Raw genomic sequence first — 16393 nt, forward strand, 5'->3', positions numbered from 1 at the left:
CCCAGGTGGTCGAAATTTCCGGAGTCCTCCACTACGGCGTGCCTCATAATCAGAAAGTGGTTTTGGCACGTAAAACCCCGTAATTTAATTTTTTTAATGCCGCTCATTCGCAATACAGCTAAAGTATTTATCTGGCTTATGGGTCACTGCACTGTAATATAGCGATAGAAAAGCATGCTTAGAGTCACCGACACTTTTGATTAACGCAGTGAGTACTTTACACAGTGAGATGGCCTCGGTCGTTACCTTGTTGGCGCAGGTCCTTATTATTATTATTATTATTATTATATGGTATTTAGAAGATGTCGCCTTTAATTGGCACCGGCTACTCCTTTTCACGTAGGGATTTAAAATAAAAGAATAAACCATAATAAAAGACAATGAAGTCCTAATAACACCAACTAAATAAAGTTTATTTCATCATCATCATCATCCAGTCCCATAAGTAGACTAATGCTACACTAAAACTGAAAGTCAACTCATAAACACTGCAACACTAAGTCCAGTCACATATGTGCGCTAAAGTAAACACAAAATCCGGTCACATAACTAGACTAAAATCAGGGCACATAAGAAATCACGGATTAGATTCATGAGAAGGTACATAAACCCAGGTATTGAATTGGACAAAGTCGAGTCCAAAAAAGAAAAGAAAAGCTATAGAATGCGCTTATCCCATTTAAACACTCTACTCCATAGTTCCCGAGAATACTGCTCGTTTGAAGGGCCAGTAAGGCTCGTCTTTCCAATGACTGTGCTGGCCAAGAGCCTAAGATCTTCCCGAGGCTGAAAGACCTGCTATCTAATGCCACTAAATCACGTGCTAAGCGTTGTCTGTGTGTGTGTGTGTCGTATCGCGGACATTCTACAAGAACATGCTGTACATCCTCATCCGCGTGGCCAAAAGTGCATTCCGGACTATCAGCTGTTTAAAGTTTATGTAGAAAGTGTTTTTGTAGAACGCGCGGTACCGAACCGCAAACGGTGAATGAACATGTCTTGACGGCTAGGAAGTTTTTAGAGATTGCTTGCGCTGCTTTATCACATCTTCATTTCTTTCGCATCTTTTACATCATGACGAGTATGAAAAAGCCGAGCAACAAGTTAGTAATACCATACATGTCCATCAACATCATCGCACGGTATATTATTATGCACATAGCCACCTTCGTAGATGCAGGGCTGGGCAGTATCGAAGATTTATGTATCTTGGATACTATCTTAAGAATGCTCTTTGGGTATCTTGTATCTGCATCATGATACAATACATGTATCAGTATCTGTAACTTCAATACATCATACGAAGTATCGTGTATCTTCAGATACAAGATATACCTATGGCAAAACCAATTAATACACCCAGAGTCACTGACATCAGCTAAAATTTATTCTGAAGCGACATTTTTGTGCTAATTTTTTTAGTAACCGAATGCGTTTGAGAAAATCAAACGTTGTGCGGCACTTGTATTAATAATGAAAACATCTTTACTTTTTAATTATACTCGTTAGGTAGAATGTTTCAACCGCAGAATGGAAGTCAATCCAGTTGCTTATAGCATACCATTTTGCTAGAAACTTTGCGCCTATAGAACCACTTCCAAGAAATACAGACAGAACACGTGTCGTGAAATGCACCGCTGTTCTAGCTACAGTTCTGCACCCAGTATTTCACACAATACAGGAACATATCATCTCGAACATCGATGCACATCGTTGCACATTTTAAGTATCTCGATTGCACTTTACGAGCACCTATAGTCTAGTCACTCCCAGGTCCCGTACAGACGTTCCGCAATAGAATTAGAAGGTGCAAAATGAGGCGCTATAAATTGTCAGTCTTACCAGAAGACGAGGCCTTGACAGCGATAGCAAGGTTTAACGTTGCACTGAAGGCGCCTCAGAACGCTGGTGTGTCGATGAGGCACGAGTTGTGATTAAAGAACTAGAAGAGACGTCGACGTTAGTCACCGTCCAAATAAATTGTTACATAAATTTAGCCTTACGTTCAAACACGGTGCGGTACTTGCACACAGCTGCTCATCACGAACGCTATTGTGTGCGCACAACGCTGATGCCCGTAGTTGAAGCCAGAACGCTGCGCACGTAACTCCTGTATATAGAACCGGCTGAGCGTTCACCTTGTTTCGTCACTTTTGGAACAAGACCCACTGCGCTTCTCTGGAGGCCTCCTAAAATCCCCACGCGCAGGCCACGCATGCGTCGTCAGTAGCAGGTCAACAACATGCCAACTACCATGGCGCCAAATGCGTCCGACCGGCGTTAACGCGTATCTCTCTACTAAGTGGGCCTGCTGTTTGAAGTCACGTGACATAAAAGGCGCTGAAAAAAAAAGTGTTACGTGCCAAAGCCATGATCTGATTATAAGGCACGCCGTAGTGGCGTACTCCGGATTAATTTTGACCACCTGGGGTGCTTTAGCGCGTACCTAAATCTTACACGGGCGTCTAGACGCCCGTGTAAGATGGGGGCGATTGGGGCGAAACGCGAAGCTTCGCGCTTCGCCCCCATCGAAATCCGCCCGCCGGGGTCATGATTCGATCTCGCGACCTCGCGCTTAGCAGCCGAACACCATAGCCACTAAGCAACCACGGCGGGTGTGAAAGGCCAAATATAATGTATTATTCCACGGCCGTTGCGTTAAATTCCTAAATTACCTAAATATCGTCACGCAAAATGGTTTAGCGGCTGTCTCAATTAGAGAGCAGCGTGGGAAGCTATACAACGTAACGCGCAGCCTGCTGTTCACCGACGATTACGCTACTCCCTAATGCGAAATTTGAGCGCAGCATTACACGTGTTTCCATTTCGCAATATATCGGATGGCGCGGAGAATCTTTTTCGTGCGGCACGTTCAAAACGGAGCGATGTGCAGCGCGACTGTCTCTAATCGGGAGATCGCGATAGGCAGCGCGCCAAATCACCGCGCGACCGGTCGCTCCAGGTACTTTGCGTGTATTCGCGGGCTTCTTTCCTGCTCGGCAAAAACACTTTCACGTAGCACGTATTGAGCAACACAAAGCTGTATCGGAAGTTTCTCACGTTGCTCTACATTTCTCTGATTGACGCTATTAATCTAAATTTAATATTTGATAAAGTGATTAATTAATTAAGACTAATTATTTAATTAGGCGGTATGCAAAAAAATAATCTGAGTATCTCCAAGCGCCGGCAAACAACGTTACCTTGGTTCTGCCCAGCTGCTTCGCAGTTGGATGGATGGAAACAACTTTATTTCGAATCCGGCAAATTTCACGGAAATTAGCATATCTTAAATCTTGAAGCGCTACGCCATAGTCCCAAGGGACTATGCCGTAGTGCTTCTCGAGCTCGAAGTGGCGTGGGCTCGTTCCCGGTCGCAGCTGCCGCATTTCTATTGGGGGCGAAATGCAAAAAAAAAAAAAAAATCCGTGCACTTACATTTAAGTGCACCATTGCCAGCTGGCCAAAAATTAATCAGTATAGTTCCCCGTTTCGGCGTGCCTCATAATCATATCGTGGTTTTGGCACGTAAAGCCCCCCCCAATTTCTTTAACCCTCCGTCAATGTGTCCCCTGTGCCGTGTGAGTCCGCATCCCGAGTGGCCCCTACATGTTACCCAACGAGACTCATGGGCCACACACGCGCTCTTTCTGGAACCGTCTAACGCGGGAGACAGGACTCCACTATGACGCGTAGAAAATTTGTGATGCCAAGGGATGAGCTAATGTATAAAACATAATAACAATAATAATAAACTGAGCATCAAAGGAAAACCTAAGTATATCAGTGCCGGGAGAAAAGTTAAACCCAACTGCCTTCGACAAAGCAGGTGCCCCTAAGACTGCCACTAAGGATACCGCTGAGCGTTTAATTGCACCAGTAGCCTGTAAGTGATGTGCAAACCGGAGAATATAAAGCACACAGATCTTAAAGAGGGAGTCAGTTTGCTATGTATTCTTCGAGGGGAACTTTTTTAAGGTTGGTAACTGAGCCTGTGGTGCCGAAAAAAAAGCCTTTATTTGCGAAATCACCGACGTAGGGCTGATGCTCGCAATACATGCTAGTCAGAGCATGTACGGACAAGTCTCACTCCCGTTTTCTATTATAAAATAAAGAATGACTTTAGAGCTTTCGTACACATGTCTCTTTCTTGTGCTTGCCATTACTCTTCGACAAGAAGAAGAAGAAGTATTTTAATGATTGGAAATGTAGAGAGGTCGGCCGGATAATGGAGCATCTGGCCTGCTACTCTACGTAAGGGAAGGGGAAGAGGGGAAGAAAAAGGGTCACAATGACGCCTGTGATACCAGTTGTGTAATGTGTCATTCACCTCCTTCGACAAGAAAAAGCAGCATCTCTCTTGCGTGTGTTTATGCGCTTTTTTCTGGTTAAAACGGCATCTTTCCACCGTGATTACTCAGTCAATGTTCTTACTTTACAATATCTTCTTATTTTTTTGGGGGGGGGGGGGGGGGGGGCACTTGTTAAATATGGCAGTGATTTAGGTGTTACTGCGTGATGATGATTAGACGCTAGCAAACTTCATCTTTGCGTCGCAACCCAGTAAGGCAGAATTTCTTGAAACAGAAATGAAAGCGCTGGTAGCGAGGTTTCAGCTTATCAGGATGTCTCAATACAACTGTGTTGCTCTATTTACCGCATATACCCGCTCTAAGATACTTTAGAGCAATTAACCTTACCCACGTACGAAGACAATTTTCTTGTCTTCCAAGTAATTTTCCCTTGCGTGCACTTATTGCGTAATTTTGAATTGCCTCTATTGCCTGAATTGGTGCGCTACTACAAAAATCGCAATGAATTCTTCCTTCGCCGTGCGACAATGCTGAATACCATATATTGGAGTCCTGATCTCCTTAATGGAGGCCTACCTGATGAATTGTTTCGTGTGAGCCGCTGTAACCAATAGTTTAATTAGCAGCCTTTGTATCAGGTACCAAATGCAAAGAACAGTGTTAAGCAGTCATCCCCATAACAGGAATCTTGCGAGCACGCTTGGCATTTCAGTCTTGCAAAGGAATCTGTCTGGTGAACTGAAAAATGAGAATGAACGTCGTTCGCAGTTTGTGAACGTTTTAGTGACTAGAACAGATATAGCCGGTCTTGTAACCTACGTATTGAAACGCGCTTGCCGTGCTTGATGCGGCCACATGTCTTCCCTGCATTCGTCATGGCGATGTGTTGTGGCTGAATCGTAACAATGACCTCTAGACTGCGGCTTAATCAAACGATTGTCAGAGTGCATTCTTTGGAAGCATATTGTTCTTTGTGGACCTCGAATAACTGCCTCAGCGACGCCATGTATTTTTCGTGCAGCAGGTCCACTTCCTCATCGGTGGGGTTTTCATTCTTCTCCACACGAATAGGGCTGCCCACTGAAAAAAAAGAAAGAAAGTAAAGAAAGTGTGCGTGTGTGTGTGTGCGTGTGCGTGTGTGTGTGTGTGTGTGTGTGTGTGTGTGTGTGTGTGTGTGTGTGTGTGTGTGTGTGTGTGTGTGTGTGTGTGTGTGTGTGTGTGCGCGCGCGCGCGTGCGTGTGTGTGTGTGTGTGTGTGTGTGTGTGTGTATGCGTGCGTGCGTGCGTGCGTGCTAGTAGCTGACAAATGGACTGTTATAACTTTCATGGAGCCACAACTTAGGACAGGAATGGATGATACGCCGCTTGCTCACCGACACTAACGATCTTCTCCCTGAACGGCATGTATCCCCACGTGTACTGCAGGATTCCTCTCCCGTAAAAGATGGGCGGGGCGACTCCCGTGATGCTCTTCAGCTTCTCCTGCAGCCATCGCAGCCACGAGCCCCGCGGGTTCTTCAGCTGGTAGAAGATGTTGTTCTCGCCGAACGAGAAAACAGGAACCAAGTCGGCGCTAAAACACGAAATAGAGAACATGCATGAACGTCAAAGTCATGCATGCTGCACGTAGAAGGCTGCTCAAAAAGTGACTCTCAAACACTGACTTATTTATACGTATTACGAAAAGAGAACCATTTTGTTTAGCCGTATTCGCTAGGGCGTTTTTCTAATTGATTTTCACTGCCTTAACTATAGAACGCTGGTCCAGTATCTGGGGCTGACCAACGCCGGCGTTTCTCGCAAGATTACACCACGCAATTACAGACCGAGCAGCTGACAATTGAAGCAAAAACCAACGCGCCCCTCTTTGCATGTCGCCTACCACGTCGCGCCTGCATTGGTCATGCCTGCACCCAATACTTCCTAAAGTCTTTACCTAGGAGGCGTTGCTGCAGTCAACGCACAAATGGTCACTCGCAATGCGAACACATAGGACTTCTCATGAAATGCACAAAGCGTAAAAATGTCGCGCAGACAGAAAGGAAGAGAGGGAAAAAATTTAGGACTGTTTGATTTTGTAATCAAACTACGTTAGCGCAGAAGCGCCATTGACTAAGTGTCATTGAAACAGTGAAATTAGTCACAAACAGTTTGCAATCATATGACATTCAAATATATGTTACTGTATACCTTATGATACGTTGCAGAAGATAGCGCATATATATATATATATATATTGTAGTGGGTAATATGCATGTGGCACTGTGCGGACTGCCACCGCTGCGGCGCGAGACACGAGCGCGGGTTGTTGATGCGAAGCGCTAGGACTCGTGATCTAGAGCTACCTGCGATCCCTCGAACGAGCTACAATAAACCCCATTTCATTTGGTGGAGGTGCGGGGTAACCTCGAAAACTGGAACTCCGAAGCCGGACGCTACCGACTGCTGCGACCATGCCTGACGAAACCACCCAGGAAGATGCACCACAGCCTCCGACGATCATCGTTTCCGGTGCATTGCGCCAGCGTGATCCTGCCATCTTTAGCGGCACCGATGATCATGACGTGGAGGATTGGTTGTCATCTTACGAAAGGGTGAGCCAGCATAACAAGTGGGACGACATCACGAAGTTGCACAATGTGCTGTTTTACTTAACCGGCGTCGCGAACCTCTGGTTCCGAAACCACGAACACGATTTCACAACGTGGAGCAGATTCAAGACAAGTTTCACAGAAGTGTTCGGGCGCCCCGCTGTGCGCAAGCTTCGCGCAGAACAACGCTTACGGGGGCGCGCGCAACATCACGGTGAAACGTTCACAAGTTACATCGAAGATGTCATTGACCTGTGTAAGCGCGTGAATCCGTCAATGGCGGAACAGGACAAGATAAAACACATTATGAAAGGCATTGATGAGGACGCATTTCAAATGTTGCTAGCGAAGGATCCGCGTACCGTGGCAGAAGTTATCAACTTGTGCCAAAGTTTTGACGAGCTACGGAAACAACGCATCTTAGCTCGGCGCCCACCGCCTACGGAAGATTCGTTAGCAGCATTGGTTATTGGCGACAACCACACAACTTTGCTGACGCAAATAAAAGAATTTGTGCGCGAGGAGGTCGCGCGACAGCTCTCGATTTTGCCGACCACGGAGAAGCCTTCTCAATATTTGGCTCCAGCGATCCGACAGGTAATTCAAGAGCAAGTGACCGAAGCTCTTCCACCTCCGTGTCAGCCGGCTCCTGTGGCCGCGCCTCTGACGTATGCTGAAGCCGCTGCACGGGCGCCTCGTCTGCCGGGATTCTCACCTCCGCCTTCAGCGCCTCTCCAGCCGGTGTTCTCTCATCCGCCCTCGCCTCGCCAGCAGGTCGCTGCCTTTTTCAGCGCACAGCAGCAAGGTACAAATCCTTGGCGCACTCCTGACAACCGCCCAATATGCTATGCCTGCGGTACACCGGGACATGTAGCGCGCTTCTGCCGCCGGCGCTTGCCGGCCTTCGTGGGCACCGCGCGACCACCCAGCTCCGTCTTCCGACCTTTCCGTATGCCTTCACGACCACCACCGGAAGTCTACGCTGCTGATGACATACCAGCACCGCAGTCACAGCTCTACAATACTCGTCGCTCACCTTCCCCTCGTCGGCGCTCACTCTCACCCATGCGTCGTAGGCCCAGTGCCAGTACTACTGAGGCGGAAAACTGATTTCCGCAGTTCCTGAGGCACGAACTGCGTCATCGTCGGAACATCAAAGTCCTCGTTTTTCCCCCGCTAACGTTATTGAAGTGTCTGTTGATGGCATCAAATGTCTTGCGCTCGTCGATACAGGTGCTGCTGTATCTGTGATTAGCGAGAAACTTTGCCGTGAATTACGGAAAGTGACCATGATGCCTTCGGTATTATTGCTTAGAACAGCCAGTGCACAACAAGTTCAGCCAGTCGCTATGTGCACTGCCAGGGTGTTGATTCGAGACATTTTGTATTCGATTGATTTCTTTGTGCTAACTTGTTGCTCCCACGATGTGATTCTCGATTGGGATTTTCTGTCGCGCCATCACGCGGTCATTGACTGTGCACGTGCTGAGGTTCAGTTCTCCGTTCTGTGCGATTTTCCATCTCACGACTTTCAAGTTCATGATGTTACCAGGATCTGTGTAGCTTCAGATACTGACCTTCCCCCTCACAGCGCGGTATTTGTCCCTCTTTCATGCGCATCGCTTGCCGAAGCGACGGTCATGTTTTCACCCGCTGCCGTCTTCATTCGCCGCCAGCCTATATTGTTGCCTTTCGCCCTCCTCACGGTTCACCATGGGGCTGCAGAAATACTGATTTCTAACCCAAATTCGTACACTTTGGCTTTGCACTGTGGCGAGACTATTGGTACCATCCAGACTGTGGACGCTGACGTTATTGTGCAGTTCCCTGTTCCCGACGACGTGGATACTGCCAACGTAACAGCACTGGCACCCCATGTGCCATCTAACCGAGTACCACCGGATGTTTTTTGTCGCTCTATTGAAGATGACCTCGAGCCGACACAACGTGAGCGGCTTATTACTCTTTTAAATGATTTTCACGCCTCTTTTGACTGCAACCAAGCATCATTAGGCCGCACGAGTACCGTCTCTCACCACATTGATACGGGACACCACGCACCATTACGCCAGCGTCCGTACCGCGTGTCATCCACCGAGCGTCGTGTCATCGCCGAGCAAGTTGAAGACATGCTTGAACGTGGTGTTATCAAGCCATCCTGCAGCCCTTGGTCATCTCCTGTAGTACTCATTAAGAAAAAAGATGGCTCGATTCGTTTCTGTGTGGACTATCGTCGCCTCAACAAGATTACACGAAAAGATGTCTATCCTCTACCGCGCATAGATGACGCCCTGGATTGTCTTCATGGTGCCGAATTCTTTTCTTCTTTGGACTTGCGATCGGGCTATTGGCAAGTGCCAGTGGATGAATCCGACCGCTCGAAGACAGCTTTTATTACGCCTGATGGCCTGTATGAGTTTACAGTAATGCCATTCGGCCTCTGCAATGCACCCGCGACATTCGAAAGGATGATGGACAATCTTCTACGAGGCCTCAAATGGAAGACGTGCTTGTGTTATTTAGACGACGTGGTAGTTTTCTCCCCTGATTTCACCACTCACCTCTCTCGTCTACGCGAAGTCCTTACTTGCCTTACCACCGCCGGCCTTCAACTTAACTTGAAAAAGTGCCGCTTCGGAGCCCGCCAGCTGACCATACTTGGCCATGTCGTGCCCAAAGAAGGCGTCCTTCCCGACCCTGACAAACTACGTGCTGTCGCAGAATTTCCGCGGCCGACTACAGTGAAAGAGCTCCGCAGTTTCGTCGGTCTTTGCTCTTATTTTCGCCGCTTTGTGCGCAATTTTGCCTGCATCATCGCTCCCCTGACGAAGCTCCTGGCTGGCTCTGGTGACCTTCGTGACTGGGCTCCGGCATGTGACCAAGCCTTCACCACTTTGCGTCGTCGGCTTACCTCACCGCCTGTTCTACGCCACTACGACCCGAGTGCACCCACTGAAGTTCATACCGACGCCAGCGGCGTTGGTCTTGGGGCCGTCCTTGCACAACGGAAGCCTGGCTTTCCAGAATATGTGGTTGCATATGCGAGTCGTGCTCTCACGAAGGCAGAATCCAATTATTCTGTCACGGAAAAAGAATTTTTAGCTATAGTTTGGGCCTTAAACAAATTTCGCCCTTACTTGTATGGCCGTCCGTTCGACGTTGTGACAGACCACCACGCGCTCTGCTGGCTTGCGTCACTGAAAGACCCGTCGGGGCGTCTTGGACGTTGGGCTCTTCGGATCCAAGAATTTGACATTCGCGTCATTTATCGATCCGGGCGCCAACATTCTGATGCAGATGCGCTCTCCCGTGCGCCCATGCGATCCGACGAAAGGCCACCTTCATCCATAGAGTGCCCGGTTGCTACGCTTGCTGTTACTGACATGCCATCTGAACAGAGAAAAGATCCGTGGATTCTGTCTCTCATTGACATTCTTAGCAGTCCTTCAACGTCTACATGCCCTCGAGCCATTCGTCGCCAAGCCACCCACTTCGTGCTACGGGACGCCATCTTGTACCGCCGAAACTATCAGCCCGACGGTCGCAAATGGCTGCTAGTCCTCCCTCGCCATTTGCGTTCCGACGTATGCACGTATTTCCATGCAGACCCACAACAAGCTCATGCTGGCGTCCTGAAAACCTACGAGCGGCTCCGCCAGCGGTACTACTGGCGCGGCATGTATTCTTATGTCCGCAAATACATTCGGTCATGTGCAGCCTGTCAGCGACGCAAGACATCTTTTCATCCGACAGGCCCTCTGCAACCTTTACCGTGTCCTGCACGTCCTTTTGATCGGGTTGGCATCGACATATGGTTGGCATATATATATATATATATATCGGTTGGCATATATATATATATATATATATATATATATATATATATATATATTATGTCCTTACTAAATGTTCTTGCGGCAAAACACTCCTTGGATGGCGCTACTTGATGTGACGCCGTTTGTCGCTTTATTTTCAGTATACCCGAAGCCATACGAGAGAACCAGGAGAAAAAGTTGGCGCAGAATGGTCGGCAGGTTGACGGGGTTGCTGCTGCCACTGGTCCTCGGTGGAAAAAGAGCTGGCGAGCTGGCGGCATTCGTCGGCATGAAGAGCAGCTTAATTAGCGTAATTAGCCGCACGTCGAACTATCCCTGGAGGTAGTTGACAGTCTGTCTGTCTGTTCTGCTCGGGATGGACTTAAATTCCTTTAACTTTGCCTCGATTTTTCGTGAGCATACAGAAAAAAACGCTCGATCTCTCACTCTCTCTAACTGGGGCTCAGTGTTTTCGTTTTAAGCCAAACATGGTACGCCGACTTTTTTTATCCAGAAATTCGTTTGTAACCAGGAAAAGATCAGTGAAAACAACTTTACCAGAGAGCTAAGACGGCGATCGGATTGCACCGGCGAGTGTAGAGAGAGTGAGTGTGTGTGTGAGAGAGAGAGAGAGAGAGAGCATATATGTACTTAAAATGATAGCATATTTAGGGAAGTGGGGAGTGTGACTCAACCTGGAAGCTTCGCAGGCGTAGCTCCACAGTGAGTTAAGTGTCTTTCTGACGCCAGCCCGCGGTCGGACCCAGTCCTCAAACAATGTCACCTCCTTAAGCCGGTACATACAGGGCTCCCAACCTCAAGTGGACCTTGAGACGCCAGCACCCCTCATTCCCCTATCGGAGAGCGGCGTCGCCATGCATCAGCTCGCGTGCAAGAAAAAAAATGACCAATGCTTAATGAAAAACTAGCCTTGACAACAGTCTCGCTCTTTGCCTTACTTCGCAATGTTGGGAACGCATCTCGCTGTCGTTTTTCTTTTATATTCCCTAAGGTAAATACTAATTACGGTCGCTCTGCACTACAGTTTACCGGCACCTCATTTTGGAATAGGATTGGTAGCAACCTAACCACTTTAGGAACATTGCGTACATTTCTTAAACAATTAAAGCCCTCAATTATTGACACTGCGCAACACTGCCCATGCTTGAACACATCCTCACTTTTCTTTTCCTGTGCCGACGTTTTCGATTATGTAAAAACAGAAAATTGTTAGAAAAATGTGTCTCATTTGTCAAATTTTCCCTACTATGGTATTTCCTTGTTTTGCTTACTTCAGTTATATTTGTTTTATGTGATATTACAGTATAAGCACGCAGCTGCCATGTATAAGCACGCAGCTGCCATAGAAGTGTTTTTTTTTCCTATTAACAATCGGTAGGGATTCTTTAACAAATTTGTCGGGTCCCAAAAGTGTGTACTTTGCAATTGTATACGCCGTTTATGTTAAATAAACTTTCAAACTTTCAGCAGGAAAGTGGGGGTAAACGAAGCTTGTCCTCTGTGCACCTGACCTTCGTCACGGTTAAGTATAACCAACATGTAACGGTCTCAGATTGCTTCGGCTCCCGCTCCCTCAGCTCGGGATTGTCTTTTCGTTGCTTTCGGATTGCCTGGGCTCGGGCGGCTCTAACGGCTGGTACGGCGTGCCGACAGCGAGCACTTTCACAGGCGGGTCATGGCGACTTCATTTGCTCCCGCGCGCGGCGCTGCTGAGGAGCGCCCGATAGTTCCGCCTGGCCCAGGTTGGGGAGTCTATCCCGGTATGTCTGGAGTCCTTCGCATTCCCACAGGAGGTGATGCACATTCGGAGTTACCTCCCTTCAGCATGTATAGCGCGGAGGTGATTGCGGGCGGTCGGGGTCATGGCGTCGCCGCCGCCACTGCCGTAAGCGATAATGTATATCATGGCGTATATACGCCATGACGTACGCCATGACGTACGCCATGACTACGCAATAGCAGGATATCCTGCTAGTGCGTTGGTTATAAGGACTTGTACTCCTCGACATAGCGTGCACGCGCTCCGTTGCAAGGAGCCCGGCCGACGTCAAACTCACTTGCTGCTCAAGCAGTCTTTACTCTATTATGATTTGCGAAAACGAGATTCGAGGAGAGGGAGTACGCCGAAGGGTTGGGGGAGCCGGAATGAAGTTCCGGCCACGGCGGACGCATTTAAAGAACCTCATGTAGTTAAAATTATCCGGAGTCCTAGACTACGACGTGCCTCCTTATCATCTCGTATTTTGGCACGTAAAACCCCAGAATAATGTTTTTTTGTGTTATTCGTTAGTGCTCCGCACCTGCATGATGCAAAGAATAAAGCCTCATTCTATCTGTTTTCGAATGTCAAATACAATGCCTTAATTCCTGCATAGTCACATTGCCATATGGCGTTGTACAGGTCCGGTAGACTGCATCTTTAAAACTGTGTTACTCTATATATCCAATGGAGCCATAGTGACAACGAAAAAAAAGGAGACGGTAAGTTCAACGCAAGAAATTGTCTACCAAAAGATGCCGATGAAAGTTAATGTAGAAAATATACTCACCGAAAAAAAAAGACATTTTCTTGGTGTAAATAATACCAAAAAAAGGGCACCCGAATTCTTGGAAAATAAAAACCAAGAACGCTGAACTCTATATGTATCGCCAAATCTTCGATGGGACTCGGTGAATAGCCTCTTAATCATGGCAACAGTTCTCCGTCTATTTCTTCTGCCAAGGAATAACGGTGATAAACATGGCGATGATAACGGCGATACCGTTATGAAAACTGCCTAAATTATCTTTAGCAGCTGTTTCTGTAACACAGCTGGGCAATTTGCGTAAATGCTTTACTGGTGCCTCATGACATGTTTTGCTAAATTACAACACGAAAAAGCTTGAAGCCGCATAAGAACCGCGGGGGCCATCTGTGCTGAAAAAAAAAGCATTTGTTTATGGCATCGCTAATGACATTATAGTCGTACTATTAGGTCTATTTTTCAGAATTAATTATCATTACATTACGTGGACGTTATCATTATATTCGAAACAGTAACGCAGACTTTCGTCACAAACTTCTGCACGACGCATCGAGGTAATCTGCGTGACCTCTCTCAGCAGCACCATGCACATACTTAACCTTCGGGATCGCATACTCAGCTGTCCACTCCAGTCCTGCCACCGTGAGCAAACAACAGACGCTGCAAGTGACGTTACTGTTCTTACCCACTCTTGAGAGCACATCGGATGAACCCCTTCCGGTTCTTGAGAGTGATGATGTAGCTGTCCTTGTGGGCATCGAGCGATTCCTGGGCCCCTCCCACCGCGATGACGGCGGCGTTGCCCGTTCCCTGCTTAGTCAAGATCCAGTCGAGGCTCTGTCTGTCGACAGAACACAGGCCTGCGACGCACAGAAGCCGGCAAACAGGGTCATGCCAATCACCTTGCAGAACTCTATATAGAGAGAAAAACAGCAGCACGCGCTAAAATGCTTGCATAAGGGAGCCACTGGTATCGCGTGAGAAAAGGCGCCGGAAACATTTGGGAGAATGATTTTTCAGAGGAGCTTACCGGTATTTGCATAAGGTACGTTCACGTGAACGCGACAAAATCGGGTCGAGAGGGCGTGTCGGGCCGGAAACTGGTCGTTGGTTAATGCTAGGTGGTCGGGCAGAGCGAGCGTCAAGACTAGTTCGGCCAACGCGGCCGCAAGGGGAAGGTGGATTGGCTCAACACGCTTGGCAAGAAATGCAGTCGGGTCAGCCTGGATTAACTCGATTTATAAATCAACCCGCTCACGTTGAATTTGTGTAAACAAAGCTATCTGTATAGTCGTACGAATACGTCCTTGTAAAACAGTCTAAGACAGCTTCCCTGCTCTATGAACAATTTATAAAGGTGGCGGGGCCCGTCCTTTAGGCATATAGTATAGGTGGGGCATGGCACCTTTCAGCCGCTGTCGTTTCCTGTGTGCGGCGTTATAGCAATGGTTGATCCGCACCCTTGAAGCAGAAATTAAAAGCTGCCGGTGCTTTGAAGGTCCTCTTTATAGTGCCTTGAAAAAAGAAAAAAAGCTTTTTTACAGCTAGCAACCAGCGATGAACAATATTTTTGTTTTGTAAACATTCCGTTATAATGATGATAGGGAAAGCAATTTCCCCTGTGCAATGAGGTCAAATTCGATGTTTCACCAAGGATTCGTAAGGATTCCACCTCAGGCATTGCGACGTATACAACCTTTGGATCGAGGCAAGCATTCTGCCTCGCACTTGATTCACATACGCAGACCGCGTAACAATTATGTCGGTTAGGCAAGTTGCTTAATAAACTTGTTGCACTAGTTACCGAGTGGTAATTGTGTCATACACATTTTCTTCCTGCAGATTCATTATAACTATTTTGAGGCGCCAAAGAGCAACACGCGGCACATAAGAGAGGACAACGGGACAGAGCGCTCTGTCCCGTTTTCCTTCAGACATTGCCACTTTGGTGAAAAAGCATCGTTCGGCCACCTCACGCTCTCAAGCGCCTTCACGTGTATACATGCGATCACACCGAGCGGTGCAGAGTTTAGTGCAGTGTTCGGGTATACACATAGCTTGTTCACTCTATAACACGTCTCTGCGAACACAAGTTTGGTGCCACGCAACAGGATAGGTACAATATATTTTGGCATGGCCCCGCGCTTGCGTCACGAAGGCGTCGTTCACTGCAATAATACCAAAGCGGCGACAATAAGAGGCCTATCAAAATTGCCCGACGGCAGCATGCGAACACGCAACCTCTAACATGGAAGCCCGATATCGAAACCATTACGCCACGGACGGGTGGACACGCGAAATCACTGCAATTAGCAGCAATTATGCGTGCTTGCAGAGTCTTATTACATTCTGCATATTAAAAAATTGCTTTGAAATTTCGGCCAATTTATGTCCGGACGAAGCGTAACAAACGAATCCACAAGAATGTCTGAAACTACCAGGCGTGCATGAAGATCAGGCAAATCCGGGGGCTACCCATCATTCCCCATGGTGGCTGAACGATCGCAGCGCCAGAGTTAAAACTCTAGTAATCGTAGGAAACAACGGAACTATCTTGTGTACTGGTGTATCAACCTAGCGTCGCCATCTAGCACGGCCCAAGCGGCCTCGCAAGCGCCACAGTATTCGGCCACATGATCGGGTCAGCTTGTCGCAGCCGCCGCTGCCCGTCGTATCATCCTTAATTGGCTAAAGAAACGTGATAGCTGCCGCATACACGTCTTTAGGCGTAGCGCCTCGATCACGAGTGTGAAAAACGCATAACTCGATCGCCATGTGGTGCGCTGTATGCATTCCTTTTTAGCCGCACTTAACCGTTACAATTAGGATTAAATACGAGCGAATGGCCTGTAGCAGAGCCCGCGCGGCCCACAAACTTTCTGCGTGCGTCCTGCGCTCGCCCGCACGTGTGTACACCTTCCGCGATGGTGGGCGGGCTCCCAATGTGAGCACAGGGTTGCCGGCATTGTGCAAGAGGCCTATAGCATTTCCGCGGAATACAGGTCCTTCCCTATGTGTACGCTATGTCTTAATGCAACAAAGCATTCTGTGGCTCCTCCCGGGCACCTCGTTACTGTCTAGCTTCGTTTCGGGCCTCTTGGATAAAAGAAGAAGAAATATTCGAGTGTC

At 47.9% G+C, this 16393-nt stretch overlaps 1 protein-coding gene across 3 annotated transcripts in view; it reads right to left on the reverse strand.

The window, feature by feature from the left end:
• Nucleotides 1-392: 392 nt before the first annotated feature.
• Nucleotides 393-16393, reverse strand: part of LOC126542382 (2-acylglycerol O-acyltransferase 2-A-like) — a 28763-nt gene continuing 12762 nt past the window's right edge. For 2 of the 3 annotated variants that reach the window (XM_050189435.3, XM_055077223.2), the window contains 3 exons: nt 13950-14124; nt 5686-5885; nt 393-5393 (listed from right to left, as the gene is read on the reverse strand). In XM_050189435.3, the coding sequence (XP_050045392.1) occupies nt 5242-5393; nt 5686-5885; nt 13950-14124 (527 nt within the window). In that variant the 3' untranslated portion in view covers nt 393-5241. The remainder of the gene's footprint in view (nt 5394-5685; nt 5886-13949; nt 14125-16393) is intronic. The other variant, XR_008614916.2, reaches the window with a different exon arrangement.

Source organism: Dermacentor andersoni, chromosome 2 (assembly GCF_023375885.2).
Source record: "Dermacentor andersoni chromosome 2, qqDerAnde1_hic_scaffold, whole genome shotgun sequence".
In the NCBI taxonomy this organism is placed as follows: Eukaryota; Metazoa; Arthropoda; class Arachnida; order Ixodida; family Ixodidae; genus Dermacentor; species Dermacentor andersoni.